This window comes from Giraffa tippelskirchi, chromosome 8, assembly GCF_054371585.1.
Source record: "Giraffa tippelskirchi isolate mGirTip1 chromosome 8, T2T-mGirTip1v1.2.pri, whole genome shotgun sequence".
In the NCBI taxonomy this organism is placed as follows: Eukaryota; Metazoa; Chordata; class Mammalia; order Artiodactyla; family Giraffidae; genus Giraffa; species Giraffa tippelskirchi.
Window position 1 is genome coordinate 24,510,466 of NC_137282.1, and position 25,869 is coordinate 24,536,334.

At 44.4% G+C, this 25,869-nt stretch overlaps 1 protein-coding gene across 3 annotated transcripts in view; it reads left to right on the forward strand.

The window, feature by feature from the left end:
- PDGFRL (platelet derived growth factor receptor like) overlaps window positions 1–25,869 on the forward strand; it is a 78,375-nt gene that overhangs the window by 21,143 nt on the left and 31,363 nt on the right. For all 3 annotated transcript variants that reach the window (XM_081521630.1, XM_081521629.1, XM_081521628.1), the window contains one exon: window positions 4,046–4,343. In XM_081521630.1, coding sequence (XP_081377756.1) covers window positions 4,046–4,343 — 298 coding nt within the window. The remainder of the gene's footprint in view (window positions 1–4,045; window positions 4,344–25,869) is intronic.

Here is a 25,869-nt window from a genome sequence, read left to right on the forward strand (position 1 = left end):
TCAAAAGGAGTACGCCAGGAAAACATTCTCCTATGAGAAAGAGAAGCCAAATTCAGTCCTGCATAAGCCTACTCTTAGAAAAATCCGTTTACCTAATTAAATTTAACCCAACCGTAGGAGACTCTGACCACATACAAAATTTTTTTCTCAATGTTCCTCTTCTGCAAACCTCCTGCCACTTCCATAGTCATACTTTATTCCTTATTCTTTCCCCATTCAGAAAAGTGAAAGTCGCTCAGTTACGTCTGACTCTTTATGACCCCATGGACTGTATAGTCCATGGAATTCTCTAGGCCGGAATACTGGAGTGGGTAGCCTATCCCTTCTCCAGCGGATCTTCCTGACCCAGGAATCAAACCAGGGTCTCCTGCACTGCAGGCGGATTCTTTAACAACTGAGCTATTGGGGAAGTCCTCCCCATTCAGAAATAGCCAGCAAATCATCCTTTTTTCTTTCAACAAAATATATTTCCATTCCTCATACTTTCTTTCCTGAAAACACGCATCCTGTTTTCCTTAAGCAGCCATGAACTGTCTTCTACATTAGCATTCTACAGGTTGGTGAGGGGCACCTCAAGGTGGCACCAGACATCTTTAGTTTCTCTCTCCCAAGAGGACAGAAGGGGGAAAATTCAGACCTGTTCAGCAATAATGTTCCTAATATTTTATCTTAGTTCAAATGGCCTGGACATTCAATGAATTCCTATCATTCAACTTGTTAGTTGCAACTTACCAAAACTTGGAGAGACTGTTTTAGATGGATGTTCCCAAAATATAATTATGCTATAGAGTTTACTAAAGAGTTCTTATCCCAGTTACATTTACTTAAAAATTTAGTCATATCAGATTGACTTCCCTGTTGACAGATTTCATAACAAAAGCAATATGCACTTATTGACTTTCAGTAGCCCTAGGTACAATAAAAGTATTATACTTAATGTTGATCACTCTGAAGTCATTGCAGCTATTCCTGAAGAGCATCACCACACAGGATCTGAGAGGCTTAGAATCAGACAGATTGCAGCTATTCCTGAAGAGCATCACCACACAGGATCTGAGAGGCTTAGAATCAGACAGATTGCATGGGCTGCCTAAATTCTCTGGAATTTACACACAGCTGTTATTTCTAATACCTTGACTTCCTGTTACACGATAAAGAAAACACCCCAAATCAGACATCAATATAGAGGTCCCTGACTCTCAGAGGCATTGTGTGGCTGAAATGCCTGCAGAGCACAGATGGCTTGGGCAGCATAATGGTAAGCTTTTATTTTCTGCCTTAAGCAAAAGACAGTGACTTTCACCTATTGCAACACTGAGGCTTATGCTTCACAATTGATGTTGCTGCATTAGTGTATTTCTGTGGGTCTAATATGTTTCCAACGATTACACTTTTCCTTCTGGGAGGTTATGGAACTGTGTACATGGGCGCCCCTGCCCACCCCTATCTGTCATGAGAATCTTGGGGTAAACAAATGCGTAGGGTCTGGAGAAGTCTTGACAAACAGCAGGTTCAACAGCTGGTATTGGGGTGTGCCTTGGAGATGAAGGCTCAGGGGCACAGCTCTGCTCCCTGGAAAGACGGAGAAAGCGCAGCAGGGTCCATGATCCAGAGGAACGAGAGTAGAGGAAGGATGGGGAATAAGAAGAGACTCGGATCCGGGGTAAGGAGAGGTCGCAAGTGAACCTGGATGGGATAGCGGGATTCAGGAGCGAGGCAGCCAAGCCCGAGGAAGGCAGCGAGCCGAGGAGTGGATGTTGATCCCAAGCTCACAGTGGGGTCGGTTCCAGAGTCTGGGCTGAGCTGAACCGGGAGTGGAGGTCAAAGGGCTCCTGTTACAAAGGGCAGCACAGCCAGGAAGCCACGTTCATCATCGCACAGATGAGTCCACATCAGCTGAGTTTTTGGTACAAATCATCCCTGGAGTCTCAGGTGGTAAAGAATCCACCTGCAATGCAGGAGACCCGGGTCTGATCCCTGGGTCAGGAAGATCCCCTGGAGAAGGGCATGGCAACCCACTCCAGTGTTCTTGCCTGGAGAATCCCATGGGCAGAGGAGCCTGGAAGGCTACAGTCCATGGGGTTGCAAAGAGTCGAACACGACTGAGCGACTAGCACTTTGAACCCTTTCACAAGTGCAAGGCTCCATGCAGCACTCGCCCACTGCACACGCCCGCGTGAGCAGCCAGATCCAGAGAGGGCAGTCCCAGCAGGCCCCCTCCTGGCCCCTCCTGGTCACCCCCATCCCTCCAAGGAAGACCACCAGCTGACTCCCCACCTCAGAGACAAAGACATGAAGTGTCTAAAAAATCAAGTTTCTGATATTTATAAGTCAGGCCACCTGCATTTCTGCCATCCTCTGAGAAACCACGGACTGTGACCCTGGACTTGCTCCCTCAGGCAGCTACCCCTTCAGGAGGACGTGGTCTCAGCAGGTCCCACCCCTCACCTGTTTTGTCACTGGCCTGACCCTCTGGTATAACAGCTTGCAACCCTCGCCTTTTTCCACCTCTTGATCCCGATTTGACTCTCTGTACTCTTGACCACCCGAGCCCTTTGTACACCAAGGTAGTATTAGATAAATAAATATGAATATCAAAGAAAGCAAACATTTTTTCTCCTGATTTATCACATATCCCCATTTTATAAAAATGCCCTGTAATCCCCTCAGTTAGCCGAGATTTCTGTAGTTTTCTGTTCAAAATATCTACAGACTCTTTATCTACATGTAGTGAAATGGGAGTCAGGAGACCTGAGTTTTATTCTCACGTTCTGCCACTAACTAGCTTTGTGTGATGTGTGTAACTTTTAAGGCCTCCTTTATTATTTAAAAAAAATCTGTAACATAAGAACCTTAAATGATCTCTCAGGATCCTATAAGTTTGTACATTTTATAATTCCGTGGACTTATAGCGAGGTCACCTTGGAGCTGATGCAGACAGTGGGGCAAACAAATCGCCTAGTCCCATCGTCCTTGCTGGGTGGACACAGGCCATGGCCAGGTGGGCTGGGTGGACAGGTGAGATTTCTGAAACCCAGCATCATTCCAAGGGCAGGCAGCATTGTCTGTAGAGTAGGGGAAAACAGCAGTAAGAAGATGGACTCAAAACACACTGTTATATTTAAAGTGGATATACCTACTGTATAGTACAGGGAGCTCTGCTTAATGTTATGTGGCAGCCTGGATGGGAGGGGAGTTTGGGGGAGATGGATATCTGTAGCTGAGTCCCTTTGCTGTCCACCTGAAACTATCACAACATTGTTAATTGCCTATACACCAATACAAAATAAGAAGTTAAAAAAGAAAATGACTCAAAGGCGGTCAGTTCTTATTTACCACCGTTTGCCAGCAATTCTCAACAATGTGGGTGATAAAATACTCTTCCCCCTAATATATTTTGTTGGCTAAGTTCTAAACCATGGCTGCAGTTCCCTTTGAGTTTTAATAGTGTATATGTATGCTTTAAAAGAGCACAGGGTTAGTATGTATTTCTTACTAAGCCTTGTATCCTACATGAATACCATCCTAACACATACAGACGCCACTGTATGAATTCATTTGGAAGAAAGTTCGTGATGGTTCAAAATTTTCTGAGTGCACTTGGAGTGCAACCTGTGTCTCAACTCCCTGGAGATAATATATTCCTGAGTTTAAGCAGTGGGTTCAAAATGAACAGTGACAGTGCTGAGATGGCAAGGACCAGAAACAGACCTTGAGAGGCTTTGGGTCTGCCCTTCTGGGGGAGCACCTTGGAGGTGGTGAGACTGAGTGTGAACTACAGGGGAAAGCTGTTTTGTTGGGAAGTGTGAGTGTTCATTCATATGTGAAATATTTTGCTGAATTTGAACAAAATCTTTGAAACTGAAATCCATTTTTACTAATTGATTTAAAGCTAGAGAATGAACCAAGAAAATAATGATTATTCCCCCCAAATAACTTTAACATAAGAGGAGAGAGGTATTAAAAGTGATCTGTTTGGGGGGTTGAAGACTCTGGGTATGTTGACAACCAACGCCCATTTGTTCTCTCCTCATGTTTGTACCAGTTACTGGTCAACATCCTCCCAAGAACAAGCGTCCAAAGGAGCCAGGAGAGAACAGAATCAAGCCTACCAACAAAAAGGTGAAGCCCAAAATCCCTAAGATAAAGGACAGGGACTCTGCTGATCCAACGCCAAAGACACAGTCTATAATGACGCAAATGATGGATAAAGGTCGCTTCCAGAAACCCGCTGCTACCCTGAGCCTGATGGCAGGGCAAACTCTGGAGCTTCGATGTAAAGGGAATAAAATCGGATGGAGCTATCCTGCATACCTCGACACCTTTAAGGACACCCGCCTCAGGTAAGCTTTAATTTTTTTATCAATAGTTAAAAAATACATATATTTATTTATTTTGGGGTGCGTTGGGTCTTCGCTGCTGTGTGCGGATTTTCTCCAGTTGCCTCGAGTAGGGGCTACTCTCTAGCTGCGTTCAGGATTCTCACTGCAGTGGCTTCTCTTAGAGCAGAGCGTGCGTTCTGGGGTGCTTGGTCTTCAGTAGCTGTGTTGCTTGGATTTAGTTGCCCCATAGCCTGTGGGATCCTCCCGGACCAGGGATTGAACCTGTGTCTCCTGCATTGGCAGGTGGATTCTTAACTACTGGACCACCAGGGACGCTGGTCTTTTTATTTTTTCAGCTTGTGTTGGGGTCAGGGATTTGGCTTCATACTCCTGTTTAATATCACATGGTGTCTGACATCTGCCATTTCACATTAGTGGGTTATAAAAACGGAAGCTCGGTGAGCAAAAGCCACTGATTTTATTTCTTCACCCCATTAAAATTATTGCAAATCCTACCAACACTGGTTAAACAGTGAACTGTTATAGGGAGCCATATGACAGATAAATTGAAACTGTGATGTATAGAGGTAGACATTTAAAAATTCATATTGTAAAAAATAATGGACTCAATGCTTCATGTTATTGTTAAAGTAATTATGATGAAAACTCATTAATGGGAGATTGGTATGAGCAATCTGACCAGGGATGAACTGCTTTTGAACTTACATTTCCACCAACAATGTAGGAGGGTTCTCTTTTCTCCACACCCACCCCAGCATTTGTTGTTTGTAGACATTTTTGTTTTTTGCCACTTTATTTCTTTAATTGAAGGATAATTTCCTTACAGAATTTTGTGGTTTGCTGTCATACATCAACATGTTATTTGTAGACATTTTAATGATGGCCATTCTGACCAGTGTGAGGTGGTACCTCATTGTAGTTTTGATTGGAATTTCTCTGATAATTAGTGATGTTGGGCATCTTTTCACGTGCCTGTTGACCATCTGTATGTCTTCTTGGAGAAATGTCTATTAAGATCTTCTGTCCAGTTTTTGATTGGGTTGTTTGCTTTTTGTTGTTGAGTCGTGTGAGTTGTTTGTATATTTTGGAGAATAAGCCTTTGTCAACTGTATAATTTGCAAATATTCTCTCCCATTCCTTAGGTTGTGTTTTTATTTTTTAATGGTTTTCTTTGCTATGAAAGAGTTTAATTAAATCTTATTTGTTTATTTTTGTTTTCATTTCTGTTGCTTTGGGAGACTGACCTAAGTAAACATTGATATGATTTATGTCAGAGAATGTTTTGCCTATGCTCCCCTCCAGAAGTGTTATGGTGTCATGTCTTATGTTTAAGTCATTAAGGCATTTTGAGTTTATTTTTGTGCATGGTGTGAGGGTGTGTTGTAACTTCATTGATGTCCATGCAGCTGTTCAACATTCCCAGTACCACCTGAAGAGACTGGTTTTTTTTTCTTCCTCCAATTTTATATTCTTGCCTCCTTTGTCAAGATTAATTCAACTTGGTGTGTGGGTTTATTTCTGGGCTCTCTGTTTTGTTTCTTTTATCCATATGTCTGTTTTTGTATCAATATCATATGGTGGTTCTTATTTAAAAAATTTTAAAATTGGAATGTAATTACCTTAGTGTGTTAGTTTCTGCTGTAAAATGTGAATCAGCCGTATCTATACGTATATCCCCTCCCTCTTGAGCTTCCCTCCCATCCACCCCCCAGCTCCCCACCCCCATCCCGCAGCCCCGGGCTGAGCCCCCCCGCATGGTACAGCAGCTCCCCACCGGCCGCCTCTTTTACACACGGTGGTGCATATGTCAGTGCTACTCTGTCAAGTCCTCCCACCCTCTCCTCCCCCTCCACTCGTGTCCACAAGTCTGTCCTCTGTCTGCACCTCTGTTAACTGCCCTGAAAATGGCTTCCTCGGTGCCATTTTCTAGATTCCATAAATATGCATCAGTATATGATATTTGTTTTTTTCCTGCTGACTTCACTCAGTGTGACAGGCTCTAGATTTATCTATATCACTTCAACTGACTCAATTTCTTTCCTTTTTATGGCTGAATAATATTCTATTGTATGTATGTACCACATCATCTTTATTCATTCATCTGTTGAGGGACATCTAGGTTATGTCCATGTCCTGGCTGTTGTAAACAGAGCTGAAATGAACACTGGGGTACACGTGTCTTTTTGACTTAGTGCACTGTTTTGATTACTCTAACTTTGTAGTATTGTCTGAAGTCTGGGAGAGTTATGCCTCTTGTTTTTTTTTTTTTTTTCTTTAGACTTGGTTTGGCAATTATGGATCTTTTATGGTTCCATATAAATTTGGGGATTATTTTTTCTAGTTCTGTGAAAAATTTCATGGGTAATTTGGTAGGGATTGCATTAAATCTATAGGTTTATTTGGGTAGTATTGCCATTTTAACAATATTCTTCCAATCCAAGAGCATGGGATATCTTTCCATCTCTTTGAATCCTGTTTAATTTCCTTTACTAATGTTTTAGAGTTCTCCGTGTACAAGTCATTCACCTCCATGGTCAGATTTATTCTTAGATATTTTATTTTATTTTTTGGTATGATTATTTGAAAATTATTTATTTGGGGCTGTGCTGGGTCTTCGTTGCTGCATGCAGGCTTTCTCTGGCTTCGGCGGGTGGGGGCCACTCTCTAGTTGTGATGTGCTGGATTCTTGTTGCAGTGGCTTCTCTTGTTGCGGAGCACGGGCTCCAGGCACACGGGTTTCGGAAGTTGCAGCATGCAGACTCAGTAGTGGTGATGCACAGTCTTCATTGCCCTGCAGCATGGGAAGTCTTCCCAGACCAGGGATCAAACCCAAGTCTCTACTTGGCAGGAACTTTTTAACCACTGGACATCAAGAAAGTCCTGGTATGATTTTTAAAGGTTTTTTTTTTTTTTTTTTTTTTTTACGTTCCCTTTCTGATATTTCATTGTTAGTGTAAAGAAACGCAATGGATTCTGGTAATCTTGTATCCTGCTGCTTTGCTGAATTCATTTATTAGATCTAGCAGTTTTTGTGTGGAGTCCTTAAGGTTTTCTATACTTAGTATCACGTCATCTGAATATAATGACAGTGTTACCTCTTTCCCTTCCAATTTGGATACCTTTTATTTCTTTTATTTTTTTGGTCTGATTGCTGTGGCTATGACTTCCAATACTGTGCTGAATAGAACTGGTTAGAATGGGCATCCTTGTCTTGTTTCGGATTTTAGCCAGAAGGCTTTCAGTTTTTCACCACTGAGTATTATATTGGCTGTGAGTGTGTCATAAATGGTAGTTACTATGCTGAGGTATGTCCCTTCTATACCCACTTTGGTAAGAATTTTTATCAGGAATGGATGTTGAATTTGTCAGGCTTTTTCTGCATCTGTTGAGATGATCATGTGATTTTTTTTTTTTTACTTTTCTTTTGTTAATGTGGTATATTACATTGATTAATTTGCATGTATTGAACCATCCTTGTGAACTTGGGATGAATCCCACTTGGTCATTGATAGAGCCTACGTGGGGGCTTATAGTTGAAATGGCTCATTATGTTGAATAAAGTCACAGTGACCCTTGCAACTGACCAAATTGCCCAAACAACATTCTGTTTTCCCGCTGGCGCCTACCTTCTCAAGGCTATGTGACCACCAGATTCTAGACCTCCAGCTACGTGACCAGAGGACTCAGCTACAGGCTAAAACTTAACCATCCCTTCAGAGAATTTTTCACTGGCGGGGTATAAGAAAGACCTCATCAGAAAGGGAGGGCATTGGTTCTTCTCCAGGGCCAGTCACCCTCTCGTTTTCCCTCTAAGAAATTTCCTTTTCTTGCCTGACTGCCCAGCTCATTCTCTTTGTCTCTGCACTCGCCTTACAGTCATGTTGTATAATATTTTTATATGTTGTGGAATTTGGTTTGCTGATACTTTGGTGAGAATTTTTGCAACTATATTCATCAAAAGGTTATTGACCATAATTTTCTTTTTTGGTGGTATCTTTATCAGGGTGATAGTGGCTTCATAGAATGTTTTTGGGAGTGTTCCCTCCTCTTCAGGCTTTTAGAAGAGTTTGAGAAGAATCAGTGTAAGTTCTTCTTTGTATCCCTGGTAGAATTCACCTGTGAAGCCATCTGTTCCTGGACTTTTGTTTATAGGGAATTATAAACAAAAATTACAGATGCTGTTTTACTTCTAGTGATTGACCTGTTCAAATTATCTATTTATTCTTGATTTAATTTTGGTGGGCTGTAAGTTTCTAGAAAGTTTTTTCATTTCTTCTAGGTTGTCAAATTTGTTCACAGTATGTTCTTATGGTTTTTTTTTTTTTTTCTATTTCTGCACTATCAGTTGAGATTTCTCCGTTTTTATTTTGCTTATTTGGGTCTCTCTCTTTTCTTCTTGGTGAGTCTGATCACAGGTCTGTCAGTTGTGTTTACCTTCTCAAAGAACCAGCTCTTGGTTTAATTGATTTTTTTTTCTACTGTTTTTTAATCTCTGTTTTATTTATTCCCTCCCTGATCTTTATTATTTCTTTCCTTCTGTTGACTTTAGGTTTTGTTTGTTTTTCTTTTTCTAGCCCTTTTAAGTGGTAGGTTAGGTTGTTGGAGATTTCTCTTGTGAAGACCTGTATCACTATGAACTTCCCTCTAAGAACTCCTTTTATTGCATCTGTAGATTTTGTGTGGTGTGTTTTCATTGTTGTTTGTCTCAGGGTATTTTTTTAATTTCTTTATTGACCCACTGGTTTTGTAGTAGCATGTTGGTTAGTCTCCATGTGATCATTTTTTCTAATTTCCTTTCCTGTGGTTGATTTCTAGTTCCATGCTGTTGTGGTCAGAGGAGATACTTGGAATACTTCCACTTTCTTAGGAGCCATAAATTTGTCCTCTTGCCATCTCTGTTGTCACTACCCCAGTCCCAGGCACGTTACCCTTCATCACCACCAGTACTGCAGTAACCACATCCAAGCTTGTCCTCCACCATCCTCCTCACTGCATCTAGAGTGATGCTTAAAAAATGCACGTCTAATTGTGACAATCCCTGCTTGATACTCAGTGGGCCCCCACTGGGGAGGAAGTTCAACATCCTCACAGGACTCTTTGAGACCCTCCCTGACCCACACCACCACACCCCCGTGTCTAGATTAGTGTCTTTGCTTTCATTGGTCCAAGTTCCTGTGACGTGGTCAAATGCACTAATCTCTTGGAGGGTTAAAACTTGCTGCTTTCATGGTCTGGACCACTCATGGCCCCTCTTCACCTGGCTGATTTCCTCCGGGAAGTTCATGTCAGGCCTCGCTGGGTTTGCATCCTCGTGGCCCCTGATGCGTCCTTTTTTTTGAATACTCTTCACACTTTTATCTTTTTTTTTTTTAATCTGTATTTTTCACTGGGACTTAGCTGCATGCTTGGCATTTAGCTTTATCTATTGAATAACTGAATGACAATCTTTCTGCACACATACCTTGGAGAATAAATAATGTACATGTATGAGAAATATCTCTCCATCTGTCTAACCTCTTGGACTATGTCGTCTTTCACATGTTATCCTAAAGATACCCTTCTGGCTTCATGTGGTATGACCATGTAGAGTTTTTTCTGAAAGATTATTGGGTTAGACAAGGAGTGGAGTGTGAGAGAATGAGACAGTTTTTCTCATTTTCATTTCCACAACTGACATGTGTGTGTGTGTTGGTTGGAACAGATTTGGCAAGATCTGCTGTGTGTATGTATGTGTTCAATCACTCAGTTGTGTCTGAGTCTTTGCGACCCCATGGACTGTAGCCCACCAGCTCCTCTGTCCATGGGATTTCCCAGGTAAGAATACTGGAGTGGGTTGCCATTTCCTTCTTCAGGGATTTTTCCCAACCCAGGAATCAAACCCACATCTCTTGCATCTCCTGCATTGGCAGGTGGATTCTTGACCACTGCGCCAACTGGGAAGCCAAGATTTACTACCATATACCTTTTAAATGACTTAATTTACTAAAGTAAAACTTACACACTTTTTAAAAAAAACCAGAATTGAGCTGATTTAAATTTTTCTGAACAGTTAGCCTTTGACTTACACAAACTATCCTAAACCTCAATGATTTAGCCCTTGAATATTTCATGTTTTCTAAGAGTATTTTCAAAGTTACATTAGCCAAAATGTGTTTGAAAACATTTTAAGGACTCAAAGTGAAGTAAATATGAATCTGAATCAAAGAGAGATATCCTGGAGCTGAAAAAACCAAGTTTGACTTCTCATTAAATAGGGTTTATTCAAAGCACAGTTAGGGCTTTATGAGAAAGTGAAGACAGATGTGGGCCCCCGAGGACTTTATGGAAAAATGTGAAAAACATTGAGTCAGAACTCTGTATCAAACAACAACAAAATCACTATTTATTTGACACCAGAGATTCGTCTAACCAGCTCTTGATATCTTTCCTGGGACATGGTGCCTTTGGATAGAGAGGTATTCAACCTGTGTTTTCTTTCCCTGTGGGGTGAGCTCTTTCCAGCTCTGTGAAAGCCTGATCATTTTAACCAATTTGGGTGGCTTTCTGGAACCAAGTTTGCAGACTATCACATTTTCCCTCACTTAATCATCTGACTGGGCTTCCCTGGTTGTTCAGAGGGTAAAGCGTCTGCCTGCAATGTGGGAGACCTGGGTTCGATCCCTGGGTCGGGATGATCCCCTGGAGAAGGCAATGGCAACCCACTCCAGTACTCTTGCCTGGAAAATCTCATGGACGGAGGAGCCTGGGAGGCTACAGTCCGTGGGGTTGCAAAGAGTCGGACACGACTGAGCGACTTCACTTTCACTTTCAATCTTCTGACCAGAAGAGGGAGCTTGTTATGAAAACAGATCGGGCTGAGGCATAGCTGAATTGGAATCCCACCTTTTCCACTAACCTGCAAAGTGATCTTTGATCAATAATTTCCCTAGAACTCAGTTTCCTCATCTGGAATGTGGAAATAATATTGTGTGTGTGTGTGCATGTGTGTGCACTCAGTAGCATCCAAGTCTTTGCGACCCTGTGACCATAGCCCACCAGGCTCCTCTAGGGATTCTGTAGGCAAGAATACTGGAGTGGGTTGCCATGCCCTCCTCCAGGGTATCTTCCCGACCTGGGGACTGAACCCACGTCTCTTGTGACTCCTGCATTGGCGGGTGGGCTCTTTACCACTAGCGCCACCTGCGAAGCCCAAATGCTGCCTGGCCCATGGTAAATGTTCAATAAGTTGTATCTAATTGTTACTAGGCAATGCATATTTCTCATGTACAATAATCCAAGTGATCTTTTGGGACAGTTCATTCTGACCAGGACTAGCGTAAGTCAGGGAACTGTGCACCGCTGATGTGGCTTCTGATGTGGAGGATCCCGGGAAGTTTCCATATGCCTTTCCCACTTTGACTTAATTAAGCAATTCTTTGAAATCTGAGGCTGTGTCCCTCTTCCCCCATGAAATCCTAAGCCCGCTGAGGGTAAATCCTATATCTGATGGGTTCACCCTCAGATTCCCGGCACCTTGACGAGTGCCTGACATACACCAGAAGTCAGGAAACAGTGTTTGGGTTCCCCGGAGGTTTAGTGGTCATGTGAGAAGTCAGTTTTCAATCACGCATTCACTGCACATTTTAAGATCGTTACACTTTAGTGCCAATGTGTGCTCTCTACGTTCCTGGGGAGGGAACGACAAAGTGTGAACGTTATTTTATATATCAAGGAGGCTGAGCCACTGGGATCCAGCCCCGTGACCGCAGGAGCCATGAGTCAGGTGACCCTCTATCTCCCTGCTCTTTATCCACCCTGCCCCCTCTGTCTGCGCTTTTGTCTTCATCTTAGGTTCCGGAGCCTGTCATTTCTACTAAACGCTTGAGCACTTACCTAGTAAGTTATTTCGCCTTCTGTTTTTCTTTCATCCCCACTCGGAAACTTCCAACCCCAGATGAACCTGTGTACCTCCCTCCCCTCGTCAGCACGTGAACCCTGAGCACAGGGAGGAAACCGCACAGCTGGCCCCATGGGTGCTGTTAGTCTGCAGTCAAGTCCCCACGCCCAACAAAGCTGCGTCTGTTTCTCTAGAGAGCTCACGATTTCTCCTTCTTAAACCTCTGATCTTCCCCATCTCTCTCACTCTCCGCTAGTTCAACTATCACCCAAGTCCCTGAGAAACTGGAGCCCTAGACTTGCCTCCGTGTGCTCATCACACTTCCCCCTTCCCTGCTCCTACGATTATAGTGGAGGGGGGAATCTCTCCTCTTGACAAAGGCTGAAGCTCCCCCGAGACCCGGAGCTCACCCTTACAAACCTTCCTGGGAGCCTTAAGACAGTTACTGCCTCCTGTTCTGAATCTTCAACCACCACCCACACCCACCCCCAGCCCCGCACTCCTAGAAGAGGTCCTTTCTGTAAGTTTCCATCTGAAGAAGCCCTACTTTGGCCCTCACGTACCCTCTGGCCAACCCCCTCTATATTTTTCTTTCTTTTTTAATTTTTAATTGAAGGATAATTGCTTTGTAGTATTGTGTTGGTTTCTGCCAAACATCAACGTGAATCAGCCATAGGTACACATATGTCCCCTCCCTCCGCATCCCACCCCTCTAGGTTGGTACAGAGCCCGGGGTTGAGTTTCCTGAGTCATAGAGTAAATTCTCACTGGCTTGTCTTTTTTACATATGGTAATGTATGTTTCCATGTTACTCTCTGCATACATCCCCCCCACCATCATGTCGGTAAGTCTGTTCTCTATGTTTGTTTCTCCATTTCTGCCCTGCAAATAATTTCTTCAGTATCATCTTTATAAATTCCATATATATGCATTAGTATATGATATCTGTTTTTCTGTTTCTGACTTTACTCTGTATAATAGGCTCTGGGTTCATCCACCTCATTAGAACTCAAATGCATTCCTTTTTATGGCTGAGTAATAGTCCATTATATACCACAGCTTCTTTATCCATCCTTTGACGGACATCTAGGTTGCTTCCATGTTCTAGCTATTGTAAATAATGCTGCAGCGAACATTGGGATGTATGTGTCTTTTTCGATTTTGATTTCCTCAGTGTATATGCCTAGGACTGGGATTGCTGGGTTAGATGGTGGTTTTATTCCTAGTTTTTTTAAGGAATCTCTATACCATCTTACATAGTGGCTGTATCAATTTACATTTCCACAACAGTGCAAAAGGGTTCCCTATTTTCCACACCCTCTCTAGTATTTATTGTTTGTAAACTTTTTGATGATGGGCATTCTGACCTGTGTAAGGTGATATCTCATTGTAGTTTTGATTTGCATTTCTCTAATAATGAGCGATGTTGAGCATCTTTTCATGTGTTTATTAGCCATCTGTATGTCTTCTTTGGAGAAATGTCTGTTTAGGTCTTGTTCCCATTTTGTGATTGGGTTGTTTGTTTTTCTGGTATTAACTTGTATGAGCTGCTTGTATATTTTGGAAATTAATCCTTTGTCAGTTTTTTCATTTGCTGTTATTTTCTCTCACTCTGAGGGTTGTCTTTTCACCTTGCTTATAGTTTCCTTTGCTGTGCAAAAGCTTTTAAGTTTAATTAGGCCCCACTTGTTTATTTTTCTTTTTATTTCCATTACTCTAGGAGGGGGTCATAGAGGATCTTGTTGTGATTTATGTCATAGAGTATTCTTCCTATGTTTTCCTCTAAGAGTTTTACAGTTTCTGGTCTTACATTTAGGTTTTTAACCCATTTTGAGTCCATCTTTGTACATGGTGTTAGGAAGTGTTCTAATTTCATTCTTTTTTTTTTTTTTTTTTCTAATTTCATTCTTTTACATGTAGCTGTCCAGTTTCCCCAGCACTACTTATTGAAGAGGCTATCTTTGCCCCATTGTATGTTCTTGCTTTCTTTGTCAAAAATAAAATACCCATAGGTGTTTATCTCTGGGCTTTCTATCTTGTTCTTTTTCTTTGTTTTATAAAAAAAATTTTTATTAAAGTATAATTGATTTACAGTGTTGTGTTAGTTTCTGCTGTACAGCAAAGTGAGTCAGTTATACTATTTCATGTATCTACTGTTTTTTAGATTCTTTTCCCATATGGTTCATTACAGAGTATTGGACTGAGGTCCCTGTGCTATATAGTAGGTTTTTCTTAGTTATCTATTTTAAGTATAGTAGTGTGTATATTTCAATCCCAACCTCCCAATTTATCATTTCTTCCCTTCCCCCCACCGCCTAGGTAACCACAAGATCCTTTTCTACATTTGTGACTCTTTTTCTATTTTGTAAATAAGTTCATTTGTACCCCTTTTTTTAGATTCCATGTGTAAGTGATAAAATATGATAGTTGTCTGTGTTTGACTTACTTCAGTCAATATGACATTCTCTAGGTCCATTCATGTTGCTACAAACGGTAATTTTTTGTCCTTTTTATTGCTAATATTCCATTGTGTGTATATATGTGTGTGTGTATATATATTTAATAATTCTACATCTTTATCCATTTCTCTGTTGATGGGCACTTAAGTTGCTTTCATGTCTTGGATATTGTAAATAGTGCTGCTATGGACATTGGAGTATATGTATCTTTTTGAATTATGGTTTTCTCTGAGCATATGCCCAGGAGTGGGACTGTTGGATCATATGGTAGTTAATTTTTACTTTTTTAAGGAACCTCCATACTGTTTTCCATAGCAGCTGTACCAATTTACATTCCCACCAGCAGTGTAGGAGGGTTCCCTTTTCTCCACTCCCTCTCCAGCATTTGTTTGTAGGTTTTTATGATGATAGCCATTCTGACTGCTTTGAGGTGAGACCTCATTGTAGTTTGGATTTGCATTTCTCTAATAATTGATGATTTTGAGCCTCTTTTTATGTGCTTTTTGATCATCTGTATGTCTTCTTTGGAGAAGTGTCTATTTAGGTCTTCCTCCAATTTTTGATTAGGTTGTCTGTTGTTGTTTTTGTTGTTGTTGTTACTGAACTGCATTCTCTCTCTTGTTCAGTCTCCATGTGTCTGGCCTCCCCACCCCCAGTCAGCAGAGGAGAGCACACTCCTCTTGGCTTTCTCAGCATCATATTCTGCCCATTTGGTTTCACCTTGAGGACCCCTTTCTGCAGTTTCCTTCTCCATCTCTGCATCCTCTATACACCCAGACATCTGATGTTGGTCCTGCACCTCTTTTCACCACCTGCGGCCAGTTGCCCCCCCCCCCATTTATCACATATTAGATTAAATATTTCTTCTCAGTTCTGGGTCCCCAGCTGTCTGCTCACCTGCGTAGATCTTCCCTGAGCCTTTCTGAAACATAACCATCTAACACTGAGCTCATGATCTTGTTCCACCCTGGGTCATCCTCCTGTGTCCCTTCAATTCAGTGAATGGCACTAATGCCATCCGGCTGCCCTTGACCAGGGGCCTGGGAATGACCTTGGGCTCCTCCCTTGTACTTCCACATCCAATAAACTCCCGTGCCCTAATGATGCTCCTGTTTCCTTATCTTTGGATCTCCCCCACTTCCTCCCACCCCAGCGGCAGGGCCCCAAAGTCTCTCGCTTAGAGCAGTCATCGCACAACTGACCTCTGTGGCCCCAGTCTTGACCCTGAGCAGGTCTTCCACGGAAGCACATCTGGCCACGTTGCCTTCCTGCTGCAAGCCCTTCAGGAGGGCAGTTACGTTGCTCTCGGAAGAGAGTTGAAGCTCCTAACATGCCCACAAGCCTGTGCCTCCTCTGGCCCCTGCAATCCGTTCTGCATCCCCCCCCCCGCCCTTTCACTTCACTCTCTTGTTGCCCACACACCAGGCTCCATGGACTGTTTCTGATCCCCAGATGTGCCCGAGGCCTTGGCCCACTTGGGTCCTCCTGCGTGTACTTCACACACAGAAGCAGCTGCTCTCCGTCCTCCAGATCCAGGCGGGCCGCTTCCCCAGGGAGCCCTCCTTGCTCTCAGCCCCCGCCGTCAACGTCCCCCAGTTACATGTCCTCCTCGGAGCCCTTTCCACTGGCGATGCTATCACTGCTTCCGTAATCATGTGCTCTGTGTCCCTCGCTAGGCTCTCAGCTCGGCAGAGATGGTGTCTGATCACTGATGACTCGCTGGTGCTTCCCCTGCAGCTACTTCAGGGCCTGGCGCCCTGTAGTTCATCCAAGAGCATTTCAGTGGGAGAATGGTGTGGGGGCGCTGAGCCCAGGGTGGGTGTAAAGTCAGGCCCCCGTGGTTGTGAGACCTGTGACTCTGGGAACAAGTCCGCTGAACTTTAGAGCCAGAAGGGACCTCAGTGGTGATCACGCTTGAACCTCTCTTTGCTGCACATGAGGAAACTGTCCATCCGAGATGGTAACGGCTGGTCCAGGGACGAGGCGGTGGGTGGCAGCATGAGTCTAAACCCTGGCCCCTCGGCTCTCAGCATACAGCTGCCGCTGCGCTCAAGCGCGCCGGCTGGGAGGCGCCTGGGCCGGAGGGCACTCTTGACTTACTGAGGTTGTAGCCTCAGAGAACATAGATGTGTTTTCTACTTTTCTTTTCCTTCCTCTCTCCCCCACCTTCCTCTTTTTAAAAAAATCTATTTGGATAAATAAAGTTAATAAAGTTAATATTCAAAACAGAAGTGAAAAGGATATACTTTTCCAGAGTGTTGCTGGGATAGCTTCGAATTGAGTGTAGTTGAAATGTCACACTGATTCAGGATAACTCCTTGGATATCAGAAAGTTAAAGCATTACCCTGGGCTGTTTAGGAAGAGAACTCTGTCAGAGGACCATAAATGATGTCTCCTACTAAAAGGTGGACTTTGACCATCCCAGAGGATGGAGTCGAGCATCTCTCTTGAGAGGCTTCCTTCAGATCGGCACACGCAAGTCATGGGAATGGCCACTAGATGGAAGCATTGAGCTGTGTGGCAACTGTCTCCCTTTCCCAGTGAGAGACATTTCTAATGAGGGATTTGTTCAGTCGCTCAGTCCTGACTCTTTGCGACCCAATGTACTGCAGCACGCCAGGCCTCCCTGTCCATCACTGACTCCCAGAGCTTGGTCAAACTCATGTCCATTCAGTTGGTGATGATGTCCAACCATCTCATCGTCTGTTGTCCCCTTCTCCTCCCACCTTCAACCTTTCCCAGAATCAGGGTCTTTCCCAATGAGTCAGCTCTTCGTATCAGGTGGCCAAAGGATTGGAGCTTCAGCATCTGTCCTTCCAATGAATATTTAGGACTGATTTCCTTTAGGATGGACTGGTTGGATCTCCCTGCAGTCCAAGGGACTCTCAAGAGTCTTCTCCAGCACCACAGTTCAAAAGCATCAGTTCTTCAGCGCTCAGCCTTCTTTAATGGTCCAACTCTCATATCCATACATGACTACTGGAAAAACCATAGCTTTGACTCAACAGACCTTTGTCGGCAAAGTAGTGTTTCTGCTTTTTAATACGCTGTGTAGGTTTGTCATAGCTTTTATTGCAAGGAGCAAGCGTCTTTTAATATTATGGCTGCAGTCACTGTCTGCAGTGATTTTGGAGCCCAAGAAAATAAAGTCTTTCACTGTTTCCATTGTTTCCCCATCTATATGCCATGAAATGATGAGATGGGATGCCATGATCTAATGAGGGATGAGGTGAAATAATTGTACTCTTTGTGCCTTCACACAAGTTCTGTCATCCTTTCAGGCAATTCAGCAGTCACAGTTTCAAGTTCTATATTAATCAGTAAAGAATTCAATTTTCCAACAAACAAAAAGGGGTGGGCATTTGTAAGTATAAACTCACACCAGGATAAGTTCATTGACAGTTCTGAGTCCTTCTGAGTTTGAGGAATGTGCTGAACAGTCTGTATGTCCAGGTGCTGAAGCCGATTCAGACTTGAGTTTCTGACTCAATGCATCCCAGTCGCTCAGATATCCACTATTCTTTTGAGATCAGAAGCAGCAAAGATATTTTTTGACAATAGTTGTTACCATTCTTCTCTGTTCCCTGATTCCTCCTCCCTACCCCTTTCCAGGTTTCCTGCTTTCCATCCATCCTCCCATCTCTCCCTTTCTTAATTAATTTTGTTCCTCTCTTCTAGCAAGGATTATTTTTTTTGCATCTATGGTGTTTAAGGTCCTGTGCTAGGCAGACACTGGAGGTATGATGGTGAGCAAGACAGACAACCTCTATACCCACACAGCTTTTAGTCTTATAAGAAGACAGACTGTTAAAAAAGCAATTTTACTTTTGCATTCAGTCTTTTTTTAATTGAAGTATAGTTGATTCACAATGTTGTATTAATTTCTGCTGTAAAGCAAAGTGATTCAGATATATACATAAACACACACACACACACACACACACATCCTTTTTTTTATATTTTCCATGACGGCTTAGATATTGAATATAGTCCTCTGTACTATTCAATAGGACCTTGCTATTTATCCTCTCTATATATAATAGTCTGCATCTGCTAATCTCAAACTTAAAAAGCAAGTTTAACATACAGCTGTGTGAATGCCTGGCCTGCAGAAGTACAGGATCCAAGAGGAGAAAACTGGGGCTCGTATGTGAAGGCTGTGAGTTCACCGGGTAACAAGGGGGTAGAAGAGGAATATCAGAAAGTTCCAGGATGAGGGAGCAGCATGAGGTGCTTCCTCTAGCTGAGAAAGCGCGCGGCCCCAGGAGCACTGAACAGGGGCATACAGATGGGGGCTCTGGCCAGGGGAGGAGAAAGGAGGTGAGCAAGGAGAGAGGATGCTGCCAGGTGAGCCGAGGTCAGACCCCGGAGGGCTTTGCCAGCTATGCTGAGGAATTTAGTGTGATGTCTAAGGGCAGCTGTGAGCCATTAACTTAAAGCCTTTGTAAAACAGACACACTTAGAAAGCACAGAAGGGGGTACAGCACAGGGTGTGGGCTCTTCCTTCTCATGGCCTCCTAGGAAAAGACAGCATCACCTCCCAGGCTCAGGTGGACCCATCCTCCCTGCAGGAACCCTGTACCTGTTTTCCACCAACTGAGGTGTAAAGACATTACCTTGGAACTCACATGTATTTGTTATATATGGGCTTCCCTGGTGGCTCAGACAGTGAAGAATCTGCCTGCGATGCAGGAGACCTGGGTTTGATCCCTGGGTTGGGTAGATCCCCTGGAGGAGGTCATGGCAACCCACTCAGTATTCTTGCCTGGAGAATCCTATGGACAGAGGAGCCTGGTGGGCTACAGTCCATGGGGTCACAGAGAGTCAGACTCGACTGAGCAACTAAGCACAGCACAGCACACATATATTAAATATATAATATATATATTTGATTTTTGCTTCCATTTTGTTGATAATATAAAGAACATTAACAGAAGAATGTCCTGGACTGTGTGATGAAACCTCTGGTTGAGCGATCAACCCCATCCATTTCCATCTTCTCTGGAAACATTTCTTCAATCTTGTCAAAACACACTCCCTGAATTTAGAGCCGGGGAATTCTTGGCACAATACTGAGCCAAGGAAGAAAATAAGAAGCAGCTTAGGATAAGTGACCTGGAGGATGGCTAGGATACCAATCCATGCCAGGTAGGAGCGGGGAGATGGCTAGGATACCAATCCATGCTGGGTAGGAGCAGGGAGACGCTGGAGATTTAGGCTCGACAGTGAGCAAGGTCACAGCAGTGAAAACAGGCTGACTGGGGTGCTCATAAAGAAAGCTGAGGCTGCCGTCGGGGAATTCAGGTCCTGGCATCGTCTTTCAGGATATCTCTGGTGTCTGGTCAGATGTTAGCAGTTTTCAGCCACGGACTGTAAGTTCGGAGGAGTGGGTGGAGCACAGGAGATCTCTTTGATGGCTGGTTCCTCTGAAAACAATAAATAGCTTCTGGAGAGACGGGCAGGCATCTGGGTGTTGGCTTGGCCGAAGTCAGAGCCGTTTATCCACCCACAGAGGACAGAAAGGGAGGGTGGACTGAGGAAGCGGACTGTGGGCTCCCGGCCAATCTAATCCGGCTGCCTGGAGCAGCCTGGAGGAGTGGCCTGGGGACATTTCAAAAGAGAAAGATGCTAAGAAGTGTTCAGAAACAGAAGCAGCCCACTGCCGAGAGAGAATCTGCACAAGCTTGAGTAAATGCTGTCTTTTGACTCTGGGCCTGCACTGAGGAGGTCTTTTGTTTTTCCCCTTCAGTTTATTTTGGTTTGATTGTTTTTCGATTCATTTTATTTTATTATTCAATGTTTGCCAAACAATGTGACATTTATATTTGGTAAACACAAAATCTACCACTTGAACCATTTTTGCATATGCAGTTCCGTGGGAGTGAACACATTCATATTGTCATGCAGGCGTCGTTCTTAAAAATGTTTTGATTGGAATATAGTTGCTTCACAATGTGTTAGTTCCTCCTGTACAGCAAGGTGCATCAGCTATGTGTATACATACATCCCCTCTTTTTTTGGATTTCTTTCCCATCTAGGTCACCACAGAGCTCAGGAAAGCTCCTGTGTTGTACAGCAGATTCCCATCAGTTATCTGTATTATACGCTTACACCAGTCTTTTTCAATTCAAACTCATGTTCCTTCAGTGCTCGTTTCACTTCATTTTCTGAGAACAGACGAGGTATTAAGAGGTTCCTGAGAACAGACGAGGTATTAAGAGGTTCCCTGAAAATCTTGGTGTCCCGCCCTTTGCTTTTGTGCTTGTCTGGAAGCACCCTTTGGGTCCAGTCTGCTGTGGAGGGATCAAAAGTCTGTGTTTCAGCCAAGCTCTGATATTTACCTTCAGATGAATTTCTACCCCCAGGAAACCACTGGGTTCAAAACAAATGACTTATCCTGCCCTAGAGGTAGAGCCCTCTCTTCTCAGACTTGATGGCTCCAGCACCAGGCCTGCCAGCATCTCCCCAGAGACAGATCAGTGGGTGGGACGGGATGCGAGACTTCCCCGGTGTACTCCTTGTTCCGACAGCGTTCAGGCTGCAGGAAAACACGGCCTGTTGCATTCAGGGCGTGAGTGGGGGCCGGGGAAGAAGCGAGCACTGATAGAACCAGCCCCGGTGTTATCAGGATAGAATGAGGTCACACAAGTGAAGCAGGGTCACATGGGCTAAGCCATCTCAGTAAGGAGGAGCTATTTTGATTCCCAAGACTGTACCTGAAGGAGGTAGACCACAAGAAAACAGCCAGGTTTTCAGGAAGCTTGTTTTTAAAAATGGTTTCAGGCATGTGTTTCCACCTCATACACACTCTCGACATCCATGACTACGCGGAGCACATACTCAGACCTGGACTCACTGTCTCGTGGTACTGCAGCTGTCCTCAGCCTCCTGGTCATCATGGTGGAGAAACGGGTTGAAGTACATTATTCACGTTGAGGAGGTGGGAAATGTTTTCTGATCTTGACCAGGCCTTGTGACATGCAAGATCTAAATTCCCTGACCAGGGATTGAACCTGTGCCCCCTGCATTGGGAGTGTGGAGTCTTAGCCACTCGACTGCCAGGGAAGTCTCTGATCTTATTTTAAGAGAACTGAAACATTTCATTTCTTGAGCATTCTGGTTAAATCCAGGTTTGATTTTCCCAAATGTGCTGTACAACATTAAAATAGAGTAAGATGATGATAACAACATCAGTGCATCAAACCAAAAACACTGCAGGAATGCCACAAACTATATTTGATGGTAATTCTTCAGTTCAGTTCACTCGCTCAGTCGTGTCCAACTCTTTCCGACCCCATGGACTGCAGCACACCAGGCCTCCCTGTCCATCACCAACTCCTGGGGTTTACTCCAGTTTATGTCCATTGAGTCGGTGATGCCATCCAACCATCTCATCCTCTGTCGTTCCCTTCTCCTCCTGCCTTCAATCTTTCCCAGCATCAGAGTCTTTTCAAATGAGTCAGCTCTTCACATCAGGTAGCCAAAGTATTGGAGTTTCAGCTTCAACATCAGTCCTTCCAATGAATATTCAAGACTGATTTCCTTTAGGATGTACTGGCTGGATCTCCTTGCAGTCCAAGGGACTCTCAAGAGTCTTCTCCAACACCACAGTTCAAAAGCATCAATTCTTCAGTGCTCAGCTTTCTTTATAGTCCAACTCTCACATCCATACATGGTAATTCTGGAAACTTGCAAAAAGGAACATTGTTTACAGTAAAACATGAAGGGATTGAATGTTATTTTACGAGTGAAACTCTGCCTTAAAAAAAAATGCATACAGATGGGACTGAGGTCTGAGATTTAATGTGCAAAAATGAAAATGAGTGTTGCTGTAGCATGCTAATTTCCACCAAGTATTTAAATAGGTGAAATGTAAATAAAACCATTTTGGAAGGTGTGTCAGAGGAGGGAGCAGGAAAAGAGGATTAAAGTATAAGGTACAAAATGGGAAACTTGATGTCCCCTAATATGTTGCTAGAGAATGGCACATTCTGGTGGGGTGGGGAGGGAAGCAAAACTATGATGTCAGAGTTTTGCCTCCAGTTTCTGGGCTTGGCTCCCCAGTGATAACCACCCACCCGGGCAGGTGCTTGGTCACTGCCCTTGGGAATCCGCCCTGAACATGGGGTGTGGACTCCTACCTCACATTTCCAACCTGTTCACTCTGCCCTGGGGCCTCAGGATCCTGACAGGTCCCTTTGTTTGGTTACCGATCAGATCATCTGTTCAGACTTTGCCCCTGATTCTGCCTTTCAGAGCACGTGCTGTTTACAGCCTGAAGCCCTGCTCGCAACCCCACCCACCGCTTAGCACTCAGGTTCCACGTGGGGCCCCACCTGCCCAGAAGGGAGATCACCCTGGGCAAGCTCCCCCTTCCCTACAACAACCCTGCTCCTCCTTAGGAACTTGCCTTAGTCACTAGGATGAGGCAGGGGAGTTGAATCCTGGGTACCAACCAAAGTTGACACAAGAGAACATGCTCTTGTGCATTCAGTTTAGGGAGGTGGCTCACGGGTTGGCTAGAGATGCGGCATCAGCTGGGGGGGCATCGTGGTGGGAGAGGCAGACAACAGGAACTGCACACGAAAGCAGAAGGGGCAACTGCAGGAAGCTCAGGATTGACAGGTGAAATTATTGTTGGCCTAATTTATACAGGAAGACTGTCCACTGTGTCAGAAAGGTGGGTGTGAAAGAAAACCAGATGTGGCCCTGCCTACCAGCAGCTTATGAACTAGCGGAATGAATGCCATGCACACCACATACAGTTACAGCTTGTGGTCAAGTGTGAGTGTTGGGGAGAGGAGTTTGCCCACGGTGGGGAGAAGGCAGCTGGCAGCACAGGCTGGAGAGGCAGGGTGAGTCACTGCGTGATCGGTTATCTGACTACAGGCCAGGCCTTGGCCATCAGGTGGGGAGGTGCTGAAAGAAGAGCCAGCAGCAGAGTAGAGACCTTCTGTAGGGACTGTGCCATGTAGCCAGCTTGGGGACCGCTGATTTGACTTGGACCCTACATTTTATGAGGGATTAGGTTCAGTCCAGTTCAGTTCAGTCACTCAGTCGTGTCCAACTCTTTGTGACCCCATGAATCGCAGCACGCCAGGCCTCCCTGTCCATCACCTACTCCTGGAGTTTACCCAAACCCATGTCCATAGAGTCGGTGATGCCATCCAGCCATCTCATCCTCTGTCGTCCCCTTCTCCTCCTGCCCCCAGTCCTTCCCAGCATTAGGGTCTTTTCCAATGAGTCAACTCTTCGCATGAGGTGGCCAAAGTATTGGAGTTTCAGCTTCAGCATCAGACCTTCCAATGAACACCCAGGACTGATCTCCTTTAGGATGGACTGGCTGGATCTCCTTGCAGTCCAAGGGACTCTCAGGAGTCTTCTCCAACACCACAGTTCAAAAGCATCAATTCTTCGGCGCTCAGCTTTCTTCACTGTCCAACTCTCACACCCATACATGACTACTGGAAAAACCATAGCCTTGACTAGATGGACCTTTGCTGGCAGAGTAATGTCTCTGCTTTTCAATATGCTATCTAGGTTGGTCATAACCTTCCTTCCAAGGAGTAAGCGTCTTTTAATTTCATGGCTGCAATCACCATCAGCAGTGATTTTGGAGCCCAAAAAAATAAAGTCAGCCACTGTTTCCACTGTTTCCCCATCTATTTCCCATGAAGTGATGGAACCAGATGCCATAATCTTAGTTTCTGAATGTAGACCCCCCCCACCCCCAGAGGCTAAGGGGCTTTCTCAAATTTGCAAAGCTTTTAGTGAAAATGCATTAGATTAGTTCCCAACACCCCTCTAGTCTCTGCACCCCCCAAAAGCTGTCTCTTTCTTAAGTTTCTGATGTTTGCTCAGAAGATAAGCCACCCACCTAGCATGAGTAGGCGCCTTGAATATGTTGACAGCGTGGGAGATTGGGTGTACCTCTCTGGGCCGCAAGTCCGCAGTGCCAGGTACGAATGGGGCCTCCGCATTCACTATTGTGACTTGGCCACAACACACTCATTGTGGCTGAGTGCCGGCCCATTAGTAAGCCACAGCTTGTTGTCCTCAATGGGCTGGCGGAGGCTTGCTCCATTGTCTCCTGTCACTCTTCCTCCCCCCGCCTGTTCTTCCCTGAAGATGTGGCCGTGAGCATTCAGCTCAGCAGGGCTGGGAGATGGTTTTACCCTGGGCATCCCCACCCCTACCCCAAAGAAGTGCCGATGAGCTTCTTCTCCACAGCGAAGTTAGAATGGCCAGAGATGGGATCATGGGAGCTGTTAACATAAATAACCCCTACACATCAGAATCATACGGTGGCCATGTTTAAAAGATGAGCTTATCAAAGTTACATGACAGTAGCGATTCACTTATTATTTCTATGAGTTTCTCTACATGGCGAGTGCACATCGGCTGCCTTCTCTCCTGCCATCCCCCACACCTGTGCTTTGAGTCGCTCCCTCGGTCAGGATTTAGTTATGTATTCGAAGCAATAGACACATGCTTCCTTTCAGTGAGCAGTAGAAAGTATGGTGGATGCTTTTCCAGGACTCCCCAGGGATTCCATTCCACCTACCCAGGTGATCTCTAAAGTCCCTGCTGGTTCCAAAATTACCCTTGGAACTTGTACTTAATTCACGTTACATGATACAGAGGCCAAGGAGTTAGAACCCTTGGGCCAGTTACTCAGCTCAGTTTCACTCGATGAATTCAGTTCTGCACATAGTCACCTGTAACTGCAGTCTGCCTCACATTATGCCATGTAGAAGGTTGTGGGTGATGCAGACAAACGTGAGACATGTTCCTGCGTCCTGCCTAGAAAGGGGTCATTTCACTAGAGAAATATAATAGGAAGTTGAAAAGGTTACATACTACAAAGTGGCATATGTGTGTGTGTGTGTGTGTCTACATGCACGCATGCTCAGTTGCTCAGTTGTGTCCAGCTCTTTTATGAAAACCCCATGGACTATAGCCTGCCAGCTTCCTCTGTCCAGGGGATTTTTCAGGGACGAATACTGCAGTCAGTTGCCATTGCCTTCTCCAGGGGCTCTTCCTGACCCAGGGATTGAACCTGGGTCTCCTGCATTGCAGGTGGATTCCTTACCACTGAGCCACAGGGGAAGTCCACCATGTGTCTACATATACACCGGTATAGTGATAAAGGCATCAGGTGCTGAGTGTGAGAAGTTTAGATCAGAGTGT